Source organism: Pleurodeles waltl, chromosome 8, assembly GCF_031143425.1.
Source record: "Pleurodeles waltl isolate 20211129_DDA chromosome 8, aPleWal1.hap1.20221129, whole genome shotgun sequence".
In the NCBI taxonomy this organism is placed as follows: Eukaryota; Metazoa; Chordata; class Amphibia; order Caudata; family Salamandridae; genus Pleurodeles; species Pleurodeles waltl.
In genome coordinates this window covers 987,078,554-987,103,176 of record NC_090447.1, presented here as the reverse complement: position 1 = coordinate 987,103,176, position 24,623 = coordinate 987,078,554, and the positions used below count along the sequence as shown (strand labels likewise).

Genomic DNA, 24,623 nt, shown 5'->3' with positions numbered 1-24,623 from the left:
TAAGCCACTCCTCTAGCAGGCCTTCCAGTCCTATAAGAAGGGTGCATTATATTATATGTGAGGCGCATGAGCAGATATGCCCCTGCTATGTCTTGGTCAATTCTCAGACATAGTAAGTGAACAGGGAAGTCATTTTAAGCACATGTCCGGGACACTGGTCATTATGAGTTCCCCAGCTACGTTATGGCATTCACTTAAGATAGGGATGTTTGGTATCAAACCAGTGAAGGATTTATTCATACATTCATTCAGAGGGCACAACAGAAGTGCCCCCTGAAAACCTACCAACTCCTAGCGTGGACTCTGACTGGTCAAAACCAGTTCGGCAACCTTAGACAGAGATCTGGCCCCCTGATTTGAGATCCAACGCTCTTGAGGGCTGTAGGAGGCTGGCCTGGTTTGTAGTGGGTTCCTAAGATACTTACACCTTATACCAGGTTCAGTTATACCTTATTAGTGAAACGTAGTCGGTGTCTAGAAGCCAGGCTCTCTAGGGGCAGTGTGGATGAGCAGCCAAGGCCTAACCAGGAGACATGCAAAGCTCATGCAATACCACTGTAGTCACACAGTATTCACACACATGAAAGAAAATGCTCAGTGTTACAAAAAATAAATGTACTTTATTTTGGCGACACAAATGCCTAATATACCATAGAGACTATACTCCCTTAGGAGGTAAGTAATACACAAATTATACACACTAGTATGCAGAAATAGCTATAAAAACAGTTAGAAAACAGTGCAAGTAGTGAAAATCACAATAGGTAGAAATGGGCCTAGGGGGAAAACAAACCATATACTAAGAAAGTAGAACACGAAAGTCGGTTTCCCACATAGGCAAGTGTAGTGTGTAGACACTGGGAGTATTAGAAAATACCAAAGGTAAGTAATAGAAACCACCCCAGAGCCCAGGAAAGCAGGAGTAAATCACCGAACTTTCCTAAAACACACAAGAACACGAAAAACAAGATTATACAAGAACCAAAAGAAACTGCAAGACACCAACCATGGATTCCTGGAGCCGAAGACCTGTGGAAGAAGGGGACCAAGTCACAGAAGCACCAAAAAGCCCATGGAGAACAGGAGCCCCTGCTAGCCCGGATGAAGGTGCAAATGGAGAATCACCGAAGAACAACAGTCAGTACTGCACCCAAGAAGACAGATGCGGGTTCCTGATTGATGCAGAAGATGTCCCACGCCGGATGGATGATTGCAGTCTGGTTTGCGTCGCTGGATTCCACCAACAAGCCTTGGCACAAGCAAAGCTCCCTGTTAGCGGAAAATGGCGCTGCCTGAGACCAGGAGGGACGTGGTGGCCTCTACCCAAGAGGGGGAGTCTAATGGGGCTTTCAGCAACTCAGAGAGCCCTCAGAACACCAGGCAGCGTACACAGGAGTCACACAGCACAGGGATAAAGAAGGTTCAAAAGGAGGCTCACGCAGCATAACAAAAAGGGATCCCACACTGCCAGAGAACCATGAAGGAGGCTGTGCGTCGCAGGAAGGAGTGCTGGGGGCAGGAGCTGCACGGTGCATGAAGAACTTCGTGGAAGGATGCCAACTTCAAAACACACAGTGCACGGGGTACTGTCTTGCGTGGGGAGGCAAGCTCTTACCTCCACCAAAGTTGAACAGTAGGACGTCGGGAACACTTCAGTCCACCATCCGTGATGCTGGATCCACGCACTTCATCATGAGAGGGGACTCAAGCCACCGGTCGTCTCTGCAGTTGCTGAAGCAGGGAAGTGACTCCTTCACTTCAAGGGAGATTTCTTCATTCTTCTGGTGCAGGCTGAAGACTGGCTGTCCTCTTAGGATGCATGACCGGGAAACAGTTGCTGGCAGGAGCTGTAGATACATTGTTGCAGAAGTTGTCTTTGCTTCTTTGTTGCAGTTGTAGAGTTTCTGGAAGGTCCAGATGCAGTTTCTTCAGTCAGAAGGTCAAGTAAAGGATGCAGAGGATGCCTGCTGGAGTCTTGCAATCCGAATCTGCTGAAACACCCAGATGAGAAACCCTAAATAGGCCTGAAAGGGGGATTGGTCAGCTACACAGGTAAGCACCTATCAGGGGAGAGCTCTGAAGTCACCTGCTGGCACTGGCCACTCAGATGCTCCCAGAGTTCCCTGCCACCTTGGAATTCAAGATGGCAAAACCCAGGAACCCTCTGGAGGAGCTCTGAGCACCACCCCTGGGGTGGTGATGGACAGGGGAATGGTCACTCCCCTTTCTTTTGTCCAGTTTCACACCAGAACAGGGACAGGTGGTCCCTGAACTGGTGTAGACTGGAGTATGCACGGAGGGCACAATCTGTGCCCTTCAAAGCATTTCCAGAGGATTTGGGAGGTGACCTCTCCCATGCATGTCACACCTAATTCCAAGGGGAGAAGGTGTAACATCCCTCTCCCAAAGGAAATCCTTTGTTCTGCCTTCCTGGGCTTGAGCTGCTCAAGCACCAGGAGGGCAAAAACGTGTCTGAGGTGGCAGCTGCTGGGGCTGCCTGGAAAATCTCAGAAGGCTGTAATGGCAGTACTGGGGGTCCTCTAAGGAGCCCCCAGAGTGCATGGAATCATACAACCAGTGCTTGCAAAAGCCTTGCCGTATAAGTCCAACATGTTTGATACCAAACATGGCCATATTTGGAGTTACCATTGTGAAGCTGTACATAAGTAGTGACCTATGTATAGTGCACACGTAAAATGGCATCCCGCACTCTCAGAGTACAGGGAAAAAAGACCTGGAGGTCGTGGGGGCATCTCTGCTGATGCAGGGGTGCCCTCACACACAGGTACTCTGCACCCAGCCTTCAGTGTTGGAAGTCCTGACATATGGGTGACTTATAAGTGACCTGGTGCAGTGTAAACGGCAGTGAAAGGGTGCATGCATCATTTTACACAGACTGCAATGGCAGTCCTGTAGAAGCCTTTGCATTGGCTCCTATGGGTGGCAAAAGAAATGCTGCAGCCCAAAGGGATCCCCTGGAACCCCAGTGCCATGAGTACCTCGATACCATACTATAGGAACTTATTAGGGAGACCAGTATGCCAATTTTGGGTGAAATACTGGGTTACCGGTATGCAGTGACAAAATTTAGAGGAGGGGCAGTATAATCACTGGGTCCTGGTTAGCGGGATCCCAGTGAACACAGTCAAACACAATGACATCAGGCAGAAATTGGGGGTAACATGTCAAAAAGAGGGTACTTTCCTACAAAGGCTCAGAACAAAGGCCTGCTCTAGGTAGAGGTGTGACCTCCTCTCCCAGGCAGAATGGACATTTCAGTGCTGGGAGCTTCAAAGGCCTTGCCGTCTTTGTAATGCGACCCAGGCCTCTCCAAATGGTAGAGAAGGCCAAATCCCAGTTTCTGACCCCACTTTTGCTGGCAGGACTGGCGAGAAAATTAGTTAAATTAAGAGTGCCTACTTCATGCTAGTTCCACCCCTAGGATGGACGACCTGAGGTAGACACTACTTTTTAAATTCCTCCATTAGGCTGCTAGGGTTATGCCCACTTATTAACAGAAGTGGTCATAGAGAGGGCGTAGTCACCCTAACAGTGAGTATCCCACTGGCTACCACCTGGCACTCCATGTAAAGCCCCTAAATTCTGTATTTAGGTAGCACCCCAGAAAGCTAGAACTCAGATTCCTGATGACATAAGAAGAACCAGACACTAGAGTTGCACCAGCAGAGGAGACTGCAGACACCAACTGATTTGGCCCCAGCACTTCCGGCCTGTCACATCCCTTGATGATCCTGTGCCAAAAGGCAACCCATCCTACAGCCCAGTGACCTCCACATCTTTGGGCGGACATCAGGCCTTTGAAAAAGATCAAGATCTCCTGAGAACAGCAGACCTGTTAAAAAAGAAACCAACTTTAAAAGAAAAATAACTTTGCCCTGAGAAACCTCGAAAACGCTTCTGCACCAGACGGCCCAAGTCCAAGTGGCACACAGTTCTTGTATAGGTTCCCCAGCAATCCTGACAGGTCCTGTATAGGTTCCCCAGCAGTCCTGAGTCTGAGTGTACCATGGGCTGACCTTCGCCAGACTGCCTCAAACCGAGGATTTCCCCTGACCACGACCTGCCCAGTAAGCTGTTCCGAATGCTAACGGACATCCCTGTATTTGGAGGGCCTGGGCCTTGGGGAGCCGGACTGTCGTTGTCCCTACATCCCCTAGCATCAGAACTTACCTGGGCAGCTGTGGGTTTCCTTCGTTCAGCCTATTGGCCTGAGCCTGCAACCTTTTCCTAAAACGTATACACCCCCACATTGACTTCCAATGGGTGCCCGACACTGTGTTGGCACTCTGCACCTGGCCACCCCTGTGCCGCTGAGGATGTATGGTTGGTGCTACCTAGTGGCCCCCCCCTTGTGCTTGCCTCAACCTCAGGAGATCGACTCTTGACACATCTTTACTCACCTGGGAGCAGCACATCTTCGTTCACTCCCAGTCTCCATTGGTTAACACTGGAAACCAGATTCCGAATTTGATCTCTGCACCCGGACACCCCTGTGCCGCTGTGGGTACACTCTTGGTACTTACTGATTTGAACCTTGCCTGGTGTTGACCTAAAACCCCGGAGACTGGATTTTTAAGTCATGTACTTACTGGCAAAACTGCATTTTTGTTTTCCTCCAATAGTTTAACACTGGTAAACTGAAAAACTGCACTAAGTGTTGATCTTTAAAGCAAGTATTTATGCTTGCGAATTGACTTACCCAATTAAGAATTTCTTGGGTTTGAAACATATATAAACAAAAAAGTTATTTTTCTAAATTGGTCTCGGATTTATTCATTGAGTATCATTTATTGCCTCTGTCAGTACAAAAAATGCTTAGCACTATCCTCTGATAAGCCTAACTGCTTTCCCACACTACCACAAATAGAGTATTGCTTCTATCTACTTTTGCCTCTGCAATACTAATTGGGGATCCACTGGACTCTCTGCACAGAGTACTTCATTTTAGTGCACTATATAGAATCAGCTTCCTACAGTGAGCCTCTCCATGACCACCTCCCCCACAACCCCAATGATGGATCAGTTGATGGAGTGGTCTTTTCAGACTCTTCCCCCCCCCCCTCCCAACTGCCCAGCAGCAAGCTGACTGCAGGCAAGTCCTACAGCAGTGTTGAGCTATTTTCCCTCACCCCTAGTCAGATTAACTGGTGTGTCCATAATGTGGACAATGGTGACCATCTGCCTGTCAACCTCAAAATATACAGTCTGACCAAGTGAAGGATAGCATCAGAGCTAAAGTAAGCAAGATGCTGGATTTAGGGGTAATTGAGCCCTCCAACAGCCCCTGGCCCAGCCTAGTGGTCTTAGTCCCCAAATCTCATTCCAAGGTAGGTAAACGAGAGCCTAGGTTTTGTACACACTATAGAGGTCTTAATGCTGTCACCAAGACAGATGCAGTTCCACAAGCCGCCAAACTGACTGACAGGTTAGGCGCAGCCACTTTTTTCACTACTTTTGATTAGAAATCAGGGTACTGGCAGATTGGTCTTGCCTCTGGAGCAAAAGAAAGCCCAAGTAGTGAAGTTTTTAGTCATCTTGTTCAATGAAATCCTTGAAGGGTGTGAGCTTAACAGTTTATTCACAGAAGCTGTGATCATCAGTTTTTGAAGAAAGATAAGCCCCCCGACAAACCTAGCTCTTATCATCCAATTCGTTTTCTGACTATAAAATCTTTACCAAAATCATTGCGGCCAGGCTAACTCCTCTAGATGCGATTGACTATTACTCTAATAAGTCGTCAAAGTTTGCAACTATCAATGCTGAAAAGGCCTTCAATTTAGTTAATTGGAAAGTGTTGGAAAATGGGTTATTGGTAGGGCAGGTAGGTACCTACACCTAGCAACAAGCCACAAACCTCCACAAAAGTACAGTTAGGTCTCAGTAAATTAATCCCAGCTCTACCCTTGGTAGCTTAGCATCGAGCGTCAAGGCTTAACTTAGGAGACAAAGTGTAAAGCATTCAAATATCACAAAACAGTAATTAAATAAAACACAGGAAACAGTTTAAAAATCCAAAACCAATTTATAAAAATAGCTTATATTTTTATCTTTAAAATGACGCAAAAACAATTAAAATCGGTTCAGGGGAACCGGAGATATGAATTTTTAAAGTATTATTATTTTCTAGCGCATAGAAACAAAAAGCGCCAATCGGGTCATCTGGTTGCACCAGGACCGGGACAAAGTCAAACTTTCAGGCCGACCGCGATGGAGCCCTGCTCGGCTACAGGTCGCGGGAGGCCTCGGTTAAAAAGTTACCTTCTGACTTAGTCTTTATTTTGAAGTTTTTCTTCACCGGGACGAACCTGCCAGTTGGATCCGACCTCCTGGAGCCCTTGTCCGGATACGCGAAGTCGGTTTCCTCGGTGGTGATTTCTACCTTCGGACTTAGTCGTTTTTTTCGAGATGAAAATCCTTCGACCGGGGTAAACCTGGATCTTGATCCGACGTCCGTGGAGCCCTTCTCGGATACGATGGCTGGAAGGTCCCGGTCAACTTTTTACGTTCGGACTTAGTCTTTTTTTCGGATGTTTTTCTTGACCGGGACGAACCACGAAGTCAGGCCGGGTCGCGGTTGAGGCAAGCCGGCTAGAATTTCCGCGTCGAGTCGGTCACTTTATGGAGCTTTTTTTCAAAATTTCTCCAATCTTTTCCAAACTTCTGGGGCTTCACCCAGATGTTCTTTTAAGGTTCTTTTGGGGTCCACAGCTCACCCCAAGGGTCCAGAAGTTCTGTGATGGTCCTTGGGAAGTGCGGACTTCAACTCCCAGAGTGCACCTGGCGCAAACTCCTTTTTGGCCACTGGGCAGTGGTCAGCTGGTCACTTTTTCAGGAGTTGGTGCAGGGGACTCTGGTTAGCAATTTTTCACCTGTAGCAAACAGGGAGTCCCTCCTTGAACCAGTGGAAGCCAGGCAAAGTCCTTCTTGTGGTGAAGCCCAAGTGAGCAGCTGGTGCAGTCTTTCTGAGTGCAGGGTCCAGGTGCAGGCCAGGGGTCCAGCAGGGCAGTCCTTCTTCTCCTTGTAGTTCTTTCTTCTTGAAATTTGGTGGGGATCTGAGGCGTGGGTGCAGGTCTGCCAGTTTTATCCTTGCTCCTGGGTGAAAAGCAGGGGGGCCCTGGTCCTCCAATCAGGGACAGGGTCGTCCCCCTGTGATGACCACTTCCTGGGAAGTGTGGCAAAAATCCATCCCAGAAGGCAATAGTCTCTAAAAATCCAAAATGGATGAATCTGATTTTTGGAGGAGAGATCTGGCTGAGCCCACCCACTGGTGTGGCTAAAAATCATAAACACACCCCTCTCCTGCCCTCTCCTAATCTAATCAAGGGGGCACCTAGCTGTCTGGGGTTGCAGGATGTGGGGGTGTTGCTGGGTGCTCCAGATGTCCTTCTCTGCCTTTGAAGACCAGTTTGGCAGCCCTCCCCCTTCCTGCTTCCCCATCTGCTGAGGGGAGATTCTCTCCCCCAAGCACATTCCTTTGTGTGAAGTCAGGCCACTTCACACCTCATTAAAGTAGCCTGGCAGAAGCTGCTGCAGGCTGGCCAATCAGAGCACAGCAGCAAAAACAATGCAGAGCTGAAATTGGCAACTTTTTAGGTAAAGTCTAAACTTTTTACCTGCACTAGTTATATTAAATCCAACAACTGGAAGTTGTGGGATTTATTATAACAATCAATTTGATACCAAATTCTTGGTATGTAACATTTAAGGAGACTTTAAAATTTTAAATAAAGTCTGCCCATTCTAGCCTATGAAGGCCATTTACTTCAATGAGGGAAAAACGAATTTGGCTGTTTTTTCCTCACCAGGGCTTATAAATCTACTTTTATAAAGTCCCTGCTTATAGTTACATGGCACCCAGCCCTAGGGGCACATAGGGCACACCTTAGGGGTGACTTATATGTAAAAATAAGGTAGTTTAAGACTTTGGAAGTACCTTTAATTCCAAAGTCGAATTTGCATATAACTTTAATTTAAAAGCAGCCAGCAAGGCAGGCTTGCTTTTAAAATGACACTGGGCACCTCAGCAATGCACCTAGGTGTGCACCACCTATGCTGTGGCCCCTAAACCTACATGCCCTACCATATACTAGGGACTTATAGGTAGGTTAACTTAGCCAATTATAATTAGCCTAATTTGCATATCCATTTTACACAGAGCACAGGCCCTGGGACTGGTTAGCAGTACCCAGGGCACCATCAGAGTCAGGAAAACACCAGCATAAAGTGGAAAATGGGGGCAAAAAGTTATGGGGCCTCTGCAATCAGCCCCAGTTTCTCACAGAAAGTTTTTGCCATTTTATTGAATTTTGGTTTTCCTCACAAAGCTTATTAGAAAATCTGTTTTAGAAGGCTCAGGCAAAAATCATAAAAAATATATATCATTTTTAAAACCAACTACAACTCTCATTATTGACTCCTGAGAATTTACAAAGTTTATTAACAATATGTATTGATGGTAGAACTGCATTTTCATTTCTCCCGCTCTTATCCAAGGTTCCCCGATAGGTATCTAAGATTTGCAGAGTGTTTATAAATTTAGGATGCTCTGCACTTACATTACTCTGTGTTTGCCATGGAGCCAGGTAAGGAAGTAGTCTTACAGACGTCTATCACACGACATCAACTGTATCAGTGGTAGGTTAACAGGACACGAACAACAAAAGCTGACAGCTGACAATAGAACTTCAACAGCTGCCTTTCCTGACCAGTCCGATATTGCAGGGTCATGGCTTTCTGGTGGTCCTCTATGCAGATGAAATAGGAGGGGCAGCTAAAGAGGTATTGGAGGGGGGCACTAACAGACCCAATCTGCATAGATGCCCCTGAAACCCACACCTTGTTCCTGCATCCACCAGAATATTTCGATAGAACAAGCCAAGTGCAAAGCAAGATACAGCATAATGGGGTTACAAAGTCGGAAAGAGTCCCTTTTGAGGTATAAACAGACATATGCATCACTGAACGGCTGCAAATAAGAATACTGGAAAAGGTTTTAGTAAATAAAGCCTTACTTATAATGTGCAAATCTTTCTCCAAATCAAAGAGAGAGATACCGCAAGCATGCAAGCATTTTCGGGCCAGCTTAAGTTGTAGTTCCTGCTGTAGTACTGGCTCAGTGCTGGTAGCGAATATACGGACAACAAAGCCATCCTAGACCAAAAAAAAAAAAAGATGGTTATATCACCGTAACAGTTAAATATCAAGCATGCAAAGGAGCATTTAAGGATTGCAAAACCAATGTTGCATGTGACTGAGACTGTGGAAGTGAGACTGATATTCAAGGGTAGAGAGAAGATGCTCAGGATAAACATATACGGGTGACTATACTTGTGGCCCATAAACCTCCCCGGCCTTTTACTTTTAATTAAGATGTCTATCCCAAGGAGACAGGACTGAAACAATCTGCCACTCCAGTAAAAACCAAAATAGTAGCTTGAGGATATACACGTTACTGCACTGCACCTAAGGGTCGCCCCGTGTGCCCTATAGAGCTTCCACTCTTCAGTTCCTTTCCATGTACCTGAATAGTGTTTAACTGTAGACTAGAGAGGGAATGGTCGGTCAAATTAAATATTCAATGTGAGACTAGGCGTACAAAATCCATTATGGTGAGTAGATGAAAAATGAGCTTCATAGTAATTCAGGTTTTATTCAATGTTTGCTTGCGAGCTCAAAAATGACCCGAAAACGACTTCCCCATCTCACGCGTCCCATTCCCCACCCAAGTCTTGGAAAAGACCATCAACTACCAGCTCACAGACTACCTCAAACACAGCAACAGGCTCGACCCATCCCAATCAGACTTCTTTCCCAACCACAGCACCAAAACCACCTTGATTGCAGCAATCAATGACATCAGACACCTCCTCGACCTAGGGACAACAGCAGCCATCATCCTCCTCTACTTATCAGCAGCCTTCAACACCGTCTCACACCACACTCTCATCACCAGAATCCACAGCACTGGCATCCAAGACAATGCACTCAACTGGATCTCCTCTTTCCTCTCCAGCCCAACACAGAGGATCCTCCTCCCTCCCTACATCTCAGCACCCAAATACATCTGTGGGTCCCCCAGCTCTCCTCCATCAGCCCCACCCTCTTCAATACCTACATGACTTCACTGTCAGACATCGCATGCACCCACGGACTCAACATAGTTTCCTACGCAGACGACACCCAGCTCATCCTATCCCTCAAGGACGAGATCGCCACCACACAAACCATCTTCCAAAACACTATGACTGACATAGGCACCTGAATGAGGACTATCTGCCTCAAGCTAAATTTAGACTGAAATGAGTTACTCCTCTTCAGGAACAAGTCCTCCCCCTGGGACGACATGCAGTGGCCCACCGCCCTCGGTCCCACATCCACCGACCACGTAGGCAATCTCAGGAATTATTCTAGACACCTAAATGACAATGAAGCAACAGATCAACACACTCTTCTGCCTGCTTCCACATGCTCCGCAAGATCTTCCAATGGGTCCCCATCTCTACCAGGAAAACAGTCACCCAGGCCCTCATCTCCAGCCAACTCTACTACGGCAACGCCCACTACACCAGAACCACATAACAGCTCATGAACCACCTCCAGACCATCTAGAAAACTGCAGTAAGCTATGTCCCCGACCTCCCCAGAAGGACCAGCATGACCCCCCACTTCAGGGCCCTACACTGGCTCCCCGTCCAGCAAAGATGCCTCTTCAAGCTGCTCACTCATGCATACAAGGCAACACACCTAGCACCGAACTCTCCTACACCAACAATCGCCTCACCTTCCACCAAACAACCAGAGACATCTGCTCAGCCTCCTCACCCAGGCCTACGTTCCCCGCATCCACCATGGACACCACTGAGGTCGCATCTTCCACCTCGCCACCAGATCCTGGAACGACCTCCCCCTCTACCTGTGCACTTCTGCTTCTCTGAAGGACTTCAGAAAGCAGCTCATGACTTGGCTCTTCGACAGTCAGCATCACCAAGACAAAGTCCGCTGCACCCCACCTGCCCCACCACCACCCCCAGGCCTAAACTCTCTCTGGGTGACAAGCTTGCGCTATATAGGACCCTGTGATCGATTGATTGATTGCCTCTGCCACAGAGCTGGTGAGTAATGAAGCCAGGCATATTTTCTTAAGTATTGAAGCTTTAAAACAGTAGTGATCACACTACATTCAGTGCTTTAAACGGGCCAGTACTGACCGGTGCGGAGTACCAGCACTTTTTTATTTTTAGAGGGAGAGTACCTGCACTTCAAGAAAAAGTAATACTTTCAAATGGAGAGTACCTGCACTTTTCAGAAATAAGCAGGTACTCTGGTACAGAGTACCTGCACTTCTATTTTTCCATTTCAAGTACTGACTACATTTGCACACAGCTTAAGGTGTCATGGACAAGGGTCCCTCTACATAATGGCTACCTTCCACTGCCACCTAAGATCCTCTGATTGTCATCTAGTCGAAGACAAAAAGCATGTGTCAAAAGAGAAGGCTGACTGGATATCGTAAACAACTGTGGAACAAGATTAAAAAGCAGTAGAAAAAAAAAACCTTTTGCTCATCCCCAGTTTTAACCCTGATGAGGCAACATAACGTAAGACTCTACGACACGTCCTGACAAAAAGTAGCATAAAACATAGGAATAATGTTCAGAAAATACATGGACATTCGCCCAAAATTTTGCCATGCATATTTCTGAGATCCGGAGAGGCATTTTGAGTTGTTTTTTTTTTTTTCCTTCGGTGCTGCATATTTAATTAGGGTTGGGGCAGGTTGGAAATTACTGTCCTTTTCCCAGTTTTATGCCTTCCTCATCCCTTCTTGCTGGAAATGTGGTAGTTTTTTGCAATTTGCAAGTACCACAGCCTTTTTGTCCAACCTGCCTTTTCCACCAATTAACAACCCCAACCTACCATATAAAACAGTGTGATGTTACCCCCATATCATTAACCTTCCTTCCTTAATGTTATGCCTTTCACCATCCCCTTTCAAATTCCTCAACTCATGAATAGCTTTACGAAGCTTTTATCCTATCCTGTGTAACCTTTCTGCTGTCCCAGTAACTTGCTGCTGCAAACATCATACTACTTCATGGCCGAGGTTTCTTTTCTGGTGTAAACATTTAATTTTTCACGTAAAAAAAAAAATACAAAAACATTTGTTGGGCCATTTCTCTTAAATTATTCTTCATTTTTCATTCCTGTACCGGTATTCTGCCAGGCGTTATTCTAGTTTTTTTGCTTTTGTTTCTACTACATTTCAATGAAACAGATTTCCAATATAATTGAATTTGACGGCCTTTTCTATTAACTGTGATCTAACTTTTTACAGATAATCTTCTGAAGTCCACTGATATAGCTTTCGTTATGACTAAATATTTCTAAATCTCTCAAGTAAGGAAATTCCATGTATTTGATAACAATGGGAAACAACTGACTATTCCCTGCTGATAGTTCTAACTGAAGCTGTAGTCATTAAAACTCTGCCTTCTAAGATAGTAATCCACTTGCACGTTATCTCTTGGACTGCAAGACAAAACACGCATTGGCAAAGCCAATAGGTCTCGCGCCTTTTGCGAGCTATTGGCTTGGCAATGTGCTTTTGCCATGTTGTCCACCAGTGTGGCTGCTGTTCAGCGTGGCTATAATTTAATGGTGTGGACTGTCGTAGGTTGGAGTGGGGGAGTAGTGTTGTAGAATGAATTTGGTAGAGTTGAGTGCCGTAGAGTGCAGTTGGGAGTAGAGTGTCATACAATTGATAGAGAGGAGTAGATTTCAATGGTTCAGTGGCAGAGAGTATTGTACAGTGCAGGGGGGTGGAGACAGTTGGAGTGGATTGAGGTAATCTGGTGGACTGGACTGGAGTAGAGTGGGATGGATTTGTTTGTGTTAGAGTGGGGTAAAATTGGGGTGGATTGGAGTTGGGTGGATTAGAATAGATTGGGGTGGGTGAACTGGAGTGTTACAACTGGGGTGGGGTGGAATGGATTGGGGTGGATTAGGTTGGAACGGGATGGACTGGATTAGAATGAGGTGGTTTGGAGTGGGGTTGATTAGATTGGACTGGAGTGGGGTGGATTAGATTGGATTGCACTTGTGGGGTGGATTGGACGAGAGTGGGATGGATTATACTGGGGTGGACTGACCTGCGGTGGGGTAGATTGTTTAGGGGTGGGGTGGTGTTGACTGGATTGGAGAGGAGGGGGTGGAGTGGAGTGGTGTAAATTGGAGTGAGGTAAATAGGAGTGGGGGATTGGAGTGGGTAGAATGGATTGGAGTGGGGTAGACAAATGGAGTGGGGTAAATTAGAGTGGTTTTGGGTGGGGTAGATTGGATTGTAGTGGGATGGGGTGGATTGAGAGGGGTGGGGTGAATTAGGTGGGGTGGGACGGTGTAGGGTAGAAGAGTGCACTGGATTGGACTGGCGTGAGGTGAACAGGACTGGAGTGGGGTGGAACGGAATGAGCGGGGTGGTGGAACGGAATGAGCGGGGTGGTGGAACGGAATGAGCGGGGTGGTGGAACGGAATGAGCGGGGTGGTGGAACGGAATGAGTGGGGGAAGACTGGACTAAATTGCGGGGGGAATTGGATTGAGTGGGCAGGGGGAGAACTAGATTAAAGGGGGGAGAACTAGATTAAAGGGGGGAGAACTAGATTAAGGAGGGGGGAAACTGGATTAAGTGGGGGGAAGTGGGGGGAAACTTGATTGAGTGGGGGGAACTGGATTGAGGGGGGGAACTGGATTGAGGGGGGGAAGAAACCAGATTGAGGGGGGGAAGAAACCAGATTGAGGGGGGGGAAGAAACCAGATTGAGGGGGGGGGGCGGGAAACCGGATTGAGGCAGGGGGGGAAACTGGATTGAGGCAGGGGGGAACCGGATTGAGGCAGGGGGGAACCGGATTGAGGCGGGGGGGAACCGGATTGAGGCGGGGGGAACCGGATTGAGGCAGGGGAAACTGGATTGAGTGGGGGGAAGTGGGGGGAAACTTGATTGAGTGGGGGGGAACTGGATTGAGGGGGGAACTGGATTGAGGGGGGGAACTGGATTGAGGGGGGGGGGGGGAGAAACCAGATTGAGGGGGGGGGGGGGAGAAACCGGATTGAGGCAGGGGGAGAAACCGGATTGAGGCAGGGGGGGAAACCGGATTGAGGGAGGGGGGAACCGGATTGAGGGGGGGAACTGGATTGGGGGGGGGGACTGGATTGGGGGGGGAACTGGATTGGGGGGGGGAACTGGATTGGGGGGGGACTGGATTGAGGGGGGGGACTGGATTGGGGGGGGAGAACTGGATTGAGGGGGGGGGAGAAACCAGATTGAGAGTGGGGGGAGAAACCGGATATTAAACCGGATTGAGGTGGGGGGAACCGGATTGAGGGGGGGAAACTGGATTGAGGGGGGGCTTTGGATTGAGTGGGGGGGGCATTGGATTGAGTGGGGGGGGCATTGGATTGAGTGTGACTGGATTGAAGTGATGTGAATTTTCGGAGTGGGGTGGACTGGATTAAAGTGGAGTGGATTTGAGTGGAGTGGATTTGAGTGGGGTGGATTTGAGTGGGGTGGATTGTGGTGGATTGGAGCGGAGTGAGGTGAATTGGATTTGTGCAGGGTGGATTGGACAGGAGTGGGGTGGATTAAGGTGGGATGGAGTGGGGTGGATTCAGGTGAACTAGATTAGAGTGGGATGTATTGAAGAGGGATGGGTTGGGCTGCAGTGGAATGGATTTGAGTGGTGGGTTGGACTGGATTGAAGTGAGGTGGATTAAGATGGAGCACGGTGGGTTGGATTGGACTGGTGTAGGGTGGATAGCACTGGAATGGTGTAGATTGGACTGGAGTGGGGTGGGGTGGGGTAGATTGGAGTGAGGTAGACTGGATTGGGCTGTATTGGACTGGTGTGGCGTGGATTGGAATGGATGAAATGGGATGGAGTGGAGCGGAGTGGGGCTGGATCGGAGTGGGGCTGGATCGGAGTGGGGCTGGATCGGAGTGGGGCAGATTAGAGTGGGGCAGATTAGAGTGGGGCAGATTAGAGTGGGGCAGATTAGAGTGGGGCAGATTAGAGTGGGGCAGATTAGAGTGGGGCAGATTAGAGTGGGGCAGATTAGAGTGGGGCAGATTAGAGTGGGGCAGATTAGAGTGGGGCAGATTAGAGTGGGGCAGATTAGAGTGGGGCAGATTAGAGTGGGGCAGATTAGAGTGGGGCAGATTAGAGTGGGGCAGATTAGAGTGGGGCAGATTAGAGTGGGGCAGATTAGAGTGGGGCAGATTAGAGTGGGGCAGATTAGAGTGGGGCAGATTAGAGTGGGGCAGATTAGAGTGGGGCAGATTAGAGTGGGGCAGATTAGAGTGGGGCAGATTAGAGTGGGGCAGATTAGAGTGGGGCAGATTAGAGTGGGGCAGATTAGAGTGGGGCAGATTAGAGTGGGGCAGATTAGAGTGGGGCAGATTAGAGTGGGGCAGATTAGAGTGGGGCAGATTAGAGTGGGGCAGATTAGAGTGGGGCAGATTAGAGTGGGGCAGATTAGAGTGGGGCAGATTAGAGTGGGGCAGATTAGAGTGGGGCAGATTAGAGTGGGGCAGATTAGAGTGGGGCAGATTAGAGTGGGGCAGATTAGAGTGGGGCAGATTAGAGTGGGGCAGATTAGAGTGGGGCAGATTAGAGTGGGGCAGATTAGAGTGGGGCAGATTAGAGTGGGGCAGATTAGAGTGGGGCAGATTAGAGTGGGGCAGATTAGAGTGGGGCAGATTAGAGTGGGGCAGATTAGAGTGGGGCAGATTGCAGAGGGTGGATTGTCTGATTACAGTGTGGCAGATTGGAGTGAGGCAGATTGTTTTAGATCGAAGCGGGGAAGACTGGTGTGGGGCACATTGTTTTGGACTACAGTGGGCAGATTGGATTGGGAGAAGATTGGAGTTGGGCTGATTGTTTTGGATTGGCATCGGCCACATTGGAGTGGGGCAGATTGTTTGGTACTGGAGTGAGGCAGATTGTGTCGGATTGGAGCAGATTTTTTGGGATTGGAGTGGGGCAGATTGTTTTGGATTGGAGTGGGGCGGATTGTTTTGGATTAGAGTGGGACAAATTTAACTAGGGCAGATAGAAGTGGGGAAGATTATTTTTGATTAGAGGGACAGAGGAGCGACGGAGAAGGTGATTTAAAAAACAAAAAAAAGTTTATTCACTCCCCTTCCCCCCCCCGTGCCTCCCCACCCTGCGAACCGCTACTGTGTTATAGTGTCACCTTGATGTATAAGGGAGGTCCTTACTCTTGTGAGCTTATTTCTTAATGGCCCCACAACTGAATACACTTAAGGGGCGCAAACATCATATTTCCATGAATATGTCTAAAAAATAAAAATCCACATACGTCAGAGTTCTGTGCCCCATCTACGTAATCTAGCCATAGGAATGTCTTAAAAATTATTTCGAAGTAATTAACTGTACCCATACATCAACACAATCTACCTAAAGGCAACTATTCTGCTAGCTCATTATTTATGTCCGAATCTCATCATGTACGCAAATTACAGTACAAAATAATTTAAGACATGAACTTTATACTTCTCACATGTTGTATAGCAAAATGTAGCCTACGAAAGTGGTGCTTTATTTTTTATTATAGTTAGCATTTTTCAGCCACAAAACAAGTTAAGAGGCACTCACTGCATACTCTATAAATTACATGGTCAGTCAAGAAAATACTGACTGCAGCAGAGTAACACGCATAGATGCCACTGTTCATTTTTATATTGCACATCTAAAAAACACACAAAAAAAAAGACTTGTACCCAAAAAGCGTAGAATGAAAAACTAATATTCTACACTGCCAACAATATCAACTGAGAGGCCTTTACCAATTTGTTTTTCCTGAGAGTACACTACTTCCAGGCAGACAAACACAATTAGCTTGGTCGCCTTTCAATCATAAGAAACATGCCCAACCTACCAGCTTTCAATCACTTGAATTACAACAGAAGGATTGCAATGCAAATGGGAATGGATGTGCGTGAAGGCTAAATATAATATTTCTAAGGTGAGGAATAACCAAAGAATGCTGTGTAACTGGCACTTCAAATTAATTTCACAATTAAGCTTTGTGGGAATTGACGAGAAACTAGTCCGGAAGCTGGTGAAGTGGTAATGCAGAACAAGCACTGCATGTGTGGGCATTCAGACAACACCCAGAACGATTAAATAGTAAACGTGTTCCCACATGTCAACTGGCTTTGAAACAAAGGCAGCCACATCTTCTGCAAAACGTCTCCCAAACAATGGGAGCACACTACTCCCAGCTGGAGCCGCAAATCAAGTTTCAACATGAGCATCTCATTGGAGGTGCAAATTTCGATGACAAGATGAGTTGCAGACATTCTCACACCTAGTCGTTGGCTGCATTTCTATTTCTTCACCCTACCCCAAGCCAACTCTTTGCTTAGTAAATTCTGTGCATCAAAGACACATATACCAACGCTAGACTTGGTGCTTGATACTTACATCTCTCGAAGCAGCAATCTGATTTATGTACTCTCCGTCTGTAAAGAGGATATTCTGTCCTTCAGTCTGGCAATCTGTGCAAAGGAAACACAAAAATAAACGTTTAAACCATAGCACCATCTACAACTTTATCGCAAGCAAATAAGTCGCTCATAAGCAAAACACTGCCAGACAGTTGTACCTAATTTTGTTCATCCTGTGGGGATAATTTCCACTCAAGCACAGGATTACTACCAGTATGGAGGTCATAAGCGCAGCATTACAAAATAGGAGGGAATTTGTGAACCACACAAGTTAAAAAGGGGCGAACGATTTTAAAAAAAACAGCATAGGTTACTGCTTTTTTGTAAATGTTTTAGATTCAGGTGGATTTTGCAACTAAAATTTCGTTCAAACTGTCTTTTTTCAACTTGTTAGTGAGCACTTTTTATTACTTCGACAGTTCTTTATTTTGGGTATTGCCTTCAATGAATGAAGCCGGAAACAATGACAGAGAAAAACTGGAAGTGCACTATTTAATGTATTTTAGCTGAAAGATGGAGAGTAAATAAACGCATTCTTCGCAGTGGATAGTAGAAAAACAAAAATGACACACTGCACTTTTGCTGCTTTCATAACTCCAGGGACTGCACGTCAGAAGTCTTAACGGGGATAAAGCTTCCAAATTGGGTTAAAAAACAAAAAAAGCGGAGTTGTGCTGGCTGATGCAGGCAGAAATTGAAAAAATATTGCTAAAGAACAAAATGTATTTTTTTTTTTAGTGTAAGCCATTTTTGAAAAATGTTAGTGGGTTGCCTGAATGTTTAAAGTTTATCACAGAAACATTGCAACAGATACTAGATCTGGCAACTCTTGAAAAATGTCACCAATAAACCTGGGGATGTCAAACATCCAACTAAGCTTTATAATGCACCATGGCTTTTAAAACAAAGGCATCAGAATTTCAAATTCAGAAAATATTTAGCTCAACACTGAGTTTCATTTTTGCTAAGTAGTAGGTACATCTTTCCTCCTTCATTCGAGGGTAAACATTATATAACCTGAAGAACAAGTTACTTACCTTCATTAACAAATCATCTGGTAGAGACATATTCTAGTTGCAGATGCCTTACTTGTTGAATTCTCCCAGGCGTCAGTCTGGATCAAGAGATTTTTCTTCGAGCAGTACCCTTCCACGTCCATCATGAGCATCTGGTACGCCAGATATGACACCACATGACACATATAGGGGCCGCACTGGTGTCAGTTTCTTTTCACAACTTTCCACACCAGAAGCACGGAGCCATGAAGAACACTGACCCTAGTGCATCAGACCTAGGACCCTGAAAGGAAAGTCCCAGTCCCTAGAAATCGGTCTGCGGATCAGGGAGGATGAGTGGGTCGGTAAGGAATCTGCAACTAGAATTTGTCTCTACCAGATAATTTGTTACCGAAGGTAAGTAACTTGTTCATCTGATAGAGAAGTCTAGTTGCAGATTCCTTACCTGTTGAATAAACACCAAAGCAATACCATACCCAGAGGTGGGCCATTGAACCAAAATCATATTAGGAAGTCCTGCAGGACCGAACGGGCAAAGTAACCGTCCTGCAAGACCCAACTGTTGTAAGTGAGTCTGCCCTTATTTGGTCTTTTATTATTAATTCATAAGGGGACGTGTTAGAGGTTTGATGGACCTTTTCACTGCGCTTGGAGTGATTCCCACCATAAATCCCAAATACAACAACAATTTCATCAACAACATCAATAAACATCATCAAATACTTCAGTCAGAAATCTTCACGCACCATGACCCATTTGGCCACAAATAACCACACCTTTATGTAAAAGTTAGGAAGTTTATTTCCCTATATTAACATCAATGTCATGTAAACTAATCTCAACCCCAACTGATAGACCTATAACATTGACCAAATCTTCTAAAAATTCTAATTTCACTAATGCATTGATCACTAAACATTCAAGAGTTAGAGTACAAATCAATAGCAAGAATAACTGTGCAACAGAAATAGAATACATCTAGATTCAGCAACTCAGAAACATCAATTTGTATTAATAGCAACCCGTTAACATGTCAGGGTTTCCTTTACCAACCTTCTGGTTATAATAGCATGTTTGGGCTTCATGCAAAACAATTTAATCAACATAAATTTAGAAAAAATCTAACTATGGCTCTATCAAAATAGCGGTTGGTACCTAGAAACAAAAGACAACCCACATCAAGAACAATAGCATTTTGTTATACCTCTTCTCATATGGATCAGCAAGCCGCGGTTATCTTTGTCAGTTGGACAGCAGTTTGGTCAGAATCAGCAACGGGCCATGAAAGGGATTGGTTTAGAAACGGGGACTCTAATTTATCCGAACCATAGAAGCAATATCTAAGTGATCAGCATTTAGCAACAAAGTTTAAACAGTAAAGTTAAAGATAGACAAAGTCATCAGGAACTGTTCAGCTCCTCAGACAGAAAAGAATGAGCTCCTCTACGGACGAAATCAAAATAGGAATGAGCGCCCTTCTCTCTGTGCAACCGAGCTAAGTTAAAATTGCCTAAAGAACTTTCAACATTACCATTGGTCAAAGAATCTTAGGTTTACAATTGGTCCAATAGAAATAAAAGGTCAAATCTAACATATAACTAAACTGTCTTTCACATGTTGATAATTGGCTCCTCTTCTCCTGTTCCCACGGTAGGACTCGTCAGGTAGCATTTTCGTATCCATCTGTACTCCAGTCAGAGCATCCATTGTGAGCCCCTGGGAACACCGCTGTCTCATGCATTAAACTATACAATGTATCACTCACTAGTACAAGATCTTCTAGCAAGCAGTTCTCAAGAGGAAGTTAAAAAGACAACTGCTAACGTTTGGTCAACAGTGAAAAACAATACATGAATTAATTTATCTAAATATACATTCCCATTAATTTATTTGAACAGTGCAACTTAACAGGAGGCTGGGCAAACTACGCCCAAAACTTCGCTAACTTAAGGCCTACAATTAATAATGCAAATACATAATGCAAAATTATTAATACAGCAATCTACTACATCTTCTTAATCCAGATTCTTCAAGTAATATTAAGCCTTTTAATAAAGGCACTTCGTGATTTTTGGCAGCCACACAAGTGGGCACATTTTCCAAGTAGCACATTATTTTCTTTGTTAGTTAAACTCTAAGCAAATTCATAATCCACAATACATAAAGTTCATTAGTAATAAATTCAGCGTTCACACTGTCCAGCCAGTGGTGTTTGGTGAACGTGTCTAAGGATGCCCATGTTGCTGCCTGGCAGATATCCAGGACTGGAACTCCGCATGCTGATGCAGTGGTTGCAACTGTTGCTCTAGTGGAGTGAGCATGCAAAACATAAAAGGGTTGCTGCTTAGTCAAAGCGTAGCACATTCTAATCAAGAGAACAACCCATCTAGAAATGGTTCTCTTCTACACTGCCCAACCTTTCATCGCACCCACATAACATGCTAAGAGTTGATCAACCACCCGGAACTCTTTGGTACAATGAAGATAGAACGCCAGTGCTCTTTTTGGGTCCAGGTGGTGGAGTCTTTTCTCTTCCTTAGAAGATTGTACGGGGGGCGCATAAAAAGTAGGCAAAGTGATGTTTGGCCTACATGAAAGGGCGTGACTACTTTTAATAACCGGTGTTTGCAATGCAATGGGTCTGGCATTTCCTAGTTAGAGCTATTGGTGTTGTAAATTCCTAGCTGGACTTTTCTTGCCACATAAATTGAAAATGAAGTGTAAAACATTTGTTGACATTAGCGAGCCGAATCAAAAGCGCCACGGCCACTCTGAGCATGAGCTCGAAGGAGAGACACAAAGGGAAAAAGAAGTTCGCTCACAGTCAAACGTATCCGCAATCGTGCAATTATCCATGTAACAGGGTCAGTCTGCAAGGTGGTAACAAAACCGCCCCAAGGCATGACGAACGTAAAGCATTTACTAATGATAAGAAGTGATTTTTGAAAGGCAAGCCCACAAACAGGTGAAAATGATGGGCGTGAGGTGGGAGTAGTTAAATGCCCACAATTCTTACAACAGGTCAAAGCGCTTGCGTGCTCAACCTAAAAAAGAAGCCTTGGTACGAAGCCCCACCTTGTTGGGATGGATGGAAATAAAGGGTGGCTTCGAAGAAAGAGCCTGCAGCTCACTGACCCTGTGGGCAGAAGTGATGGCTACAAGGAAGGTTGTCTTTAGAGTAAGAAGCCTAAAGGGGACAGTTATTCAGGGGAGTGAAAGGAGCACACATCAAAAAAGTAAGACCCAAGTTCAAATCTCATTGGGGCATTACGAACGGAGAAGTAGGAAACATGGTTAAGGCCCTCCAGGAATCTACCCACAATAGGAGATTTAAACAGAGTGTTGGACAGATAATCTCAGGAAAGCAGAGATAGGAGACAGTAACCTCGTGGAGTGCCCAAAACAGAGCACTGATGGGCTAAAGAAAGAACAAACAAGAGGACCTCAAAAAGAAGGGCAGAGAGGAAGTCAACAGACTTGTCTGTGCACCATGCCACAAATTTGTTCCAACGACAAGCGTATACCATTTTGATGGAGGGACACCTGGCTGTTAAGATAATGTTACAGAGTTCTGGAGGAAGGTCAAAAGCTGCCAACTGCTGCCACTCAATCTCCATGCAAGAAGGTGGAGACTGGAAAGGTTCAGGTGGAGACTTATCCCCTGCTGCTGCGACATAAGATCCTCCAGAAGGGGCAGTCTGACTAGAGGATTGAAGGCCATGTTCAAGAGCTCGGGATACCAGACACTTCATGCCCAGTCTGGAGCCACAAGGATTATTTGGACCTGATCGTTCTTGATCTTCTTGAGAACTCTGGGCAGAAGTGGCATAGGTGGAAAGGAGCCTGAGCTCCACTTGAGAACAAAAGCATTGCCGAGCGTGTGCCACCTTGGAAACTCCAATGTGCAAAACAGATGACATTTCACGTTCTCTGCAGAAGCAAACCGATCTAATCAAGGCTCTCCCCATTGTTGAAAGAGACCATGCGCCACCTCCAAATGGAGATGCCATTTGTAATCGGCCAGACATTGACAGCTGAGTTCGTCCACTCTGGTGTTCAGAGAGCCCTCAAGATGTTGAACCACCAGGGATATGCCCTGATGTTCCAGCCATATCCAAAGGCGCAGAGACTGACAAATGGTCCACAACCCCACCCTGCCCTGCTTGTTGCAGTACCACATGACAGTGGTGTTGTCCGTGAACACATGCACTACTTTCCCTTTGAGAGAGGGAAGGAATACCTTCCATGCTAGCCTGATTGCCCTGAGCTCCAAAGGATTGCTATCGAGTCCAGACTTCACCTGGGACCAGATTCCTCCGATCTCCCCCTCTCCCATGTGGCTGCCCAATCCCAGGAGTGGGGTATGTCACTACTGTCAGATCTGGCTCTGACCCTTTTAAGTTCAAAAGCCACCACTGTAGATCTTGTGCAGTTCCTGCCGAGATCTGGACCATGTCTGAGAGATTCCCCTGATGCTATGCCCACTGGAACTTCAGGTCCCACTGCAGAGCTCGCATATGGCAGGTGTCAACAGCAGAATACAGCAGCCTCAGAGTCATTCTCACGGAAATCCAGAATGGAGACTGAAACATCGGTATCATAGCCTGAATTTCATGGTCCCGCCGCTCAGGAAAATAGACCCAAAAAATCACTGTATCCAGAACAGTTCTGATGAAAGGGAGTGTCTGAGAGGGAGTCAGATGTGACTTCAGCACATTTACAGTGAACCCCAGCGAATGCAAAAGGTCCATTGTAGTCTGGAGGTGGGAGACGACAGCCTGGGGCGAGCCCGCCTTCAATAGCCAGTTGTCGATATAGGGGAAGTCTGAAACCCCTGACTTGCCCAAATGAGCTGCGACCACTCTCATCACCTTGGTGAACACCCGAAGGGCACTTGTAAGGCTAAAGGGAGCACGGTCAACTGAAAATGCTCGTGGCCTACCATGAAACACAAGTAAGGTCTGTGGGCAGGCAGATCGGGAATATGGAAATATGCGTCCTACAAGTCCAATGCCACCATCCAGACTCCTGGGTCCAGGATAGATAGGACCTGAGCCAAAGTGAGCATTTTGAATGTGTTCCTGAGGAAGAAATTGAAGGACCAGAGTTTTAGGAAAGGGCAGAGGACCTTGTACTTTTTGGGCACCAGAAAGTAGCAGAAATAACAACCACAACCTACTTCTGGCAAAGGGACCCTCTCTATGGCTCCCTTGGTCAAGAGAACCTTAACTTCCTAGTGGAGAAGCGCCAGATGATCCTTCATCATCCGATCATAAGATGGTCGCATCCATGGCGGGGTAATCTCTAAGGGGAGGGAGAAGCCCCTTCGGACTATTTGCAAAACCCACCTGTCTGATGTGATGGATTGCCAGTAGGGCAGGTGATGGCGAATCCTGCCTCCAACTGGTCCCTGATGGGGAAGCGTCAGACTAGGAAGGTTTGGAGGCTGCGGTGGGGTGGGGTAACTGGTAAGACCGCTGGTCCCTTGATCCAAGAGGACTTTGGATCCCCACGTCCCCATCGATGCAGAGGCTGGACAGCATGTGCAACATAGTGGCTGAGGGAAATGGACATGGTTGGGTGCCCCTTCTGTTGTCATGAAAGTGGCGCTAAGCAGTCTGGGCAGGACAAGCAGCAAGGCCAAGGGATCGGGCCGTAGCCCAGGACTCAAAGCGCTTGAGCGCAGAGTCTGCTTTTTACCTAGAGGGATGGGTGTCATTACAGGACAGAAAGGAGAGAAAGCATACCAGCGTCACAGGAGGTGACCAGACCACTGGCTTCATCCAGGACCTGATTCCAGTCCACAGAGTCATCAAGCTGGCATGTCAAGGGATGCCGATCTGGGTCCGCAATGAGGATGGGAGCGCTGACATCTGAACCGGCGGAGGGGAAGGTCACAGTGGCGCTCCAGCAGCATCGGACAGCCCAAAAATGAGGTGCATGGCCTTGTACAATTCTTGCAATTGGCCGGGTGGCTCCCGCTCCTGTAATCCCAGACAGAGGCCTAAAACGAAGACACTCCTTTTCGTGCATTGCGTCGTCTGACCAATGGGGTTTAGTTGA

At 46.5% G+C, this 24,623-nt stretch overlaps 1 protein-coding gene across 17 annotated transcripts in view; it reads right to left on the bottom strand.

Moving 5' to 3' along the window:
* Positions 1 to 24,623, bottom strand: part of MYCBP2 (MYC binding protein 2) — a 1,769,078-nt gene that overhangs the window by 1,561,840 nt on the left and 182,615 nt on the right. For all 17 annotated transcript variants that reach the window (XM_069205243.1, XM_069205245.1, XM_069205247.1 and 14 more), the window contains exons 9-10: positions 17,522 to 17,595; positions 9,033 to 9,171 (exon numbers count right to left, since the gene is read on the bottom strand). In XM_069205243.1, the coding sequence (XP_069061344.1) occupies positions 9,033 to 9,171; positions 17,522 to 17,595 (213 nt within the window). The remainder of the gene's footprint in view (positions 1 to 9,032; positions 9,172 to 17,521; positions 17,596 to 24,623) is intronic.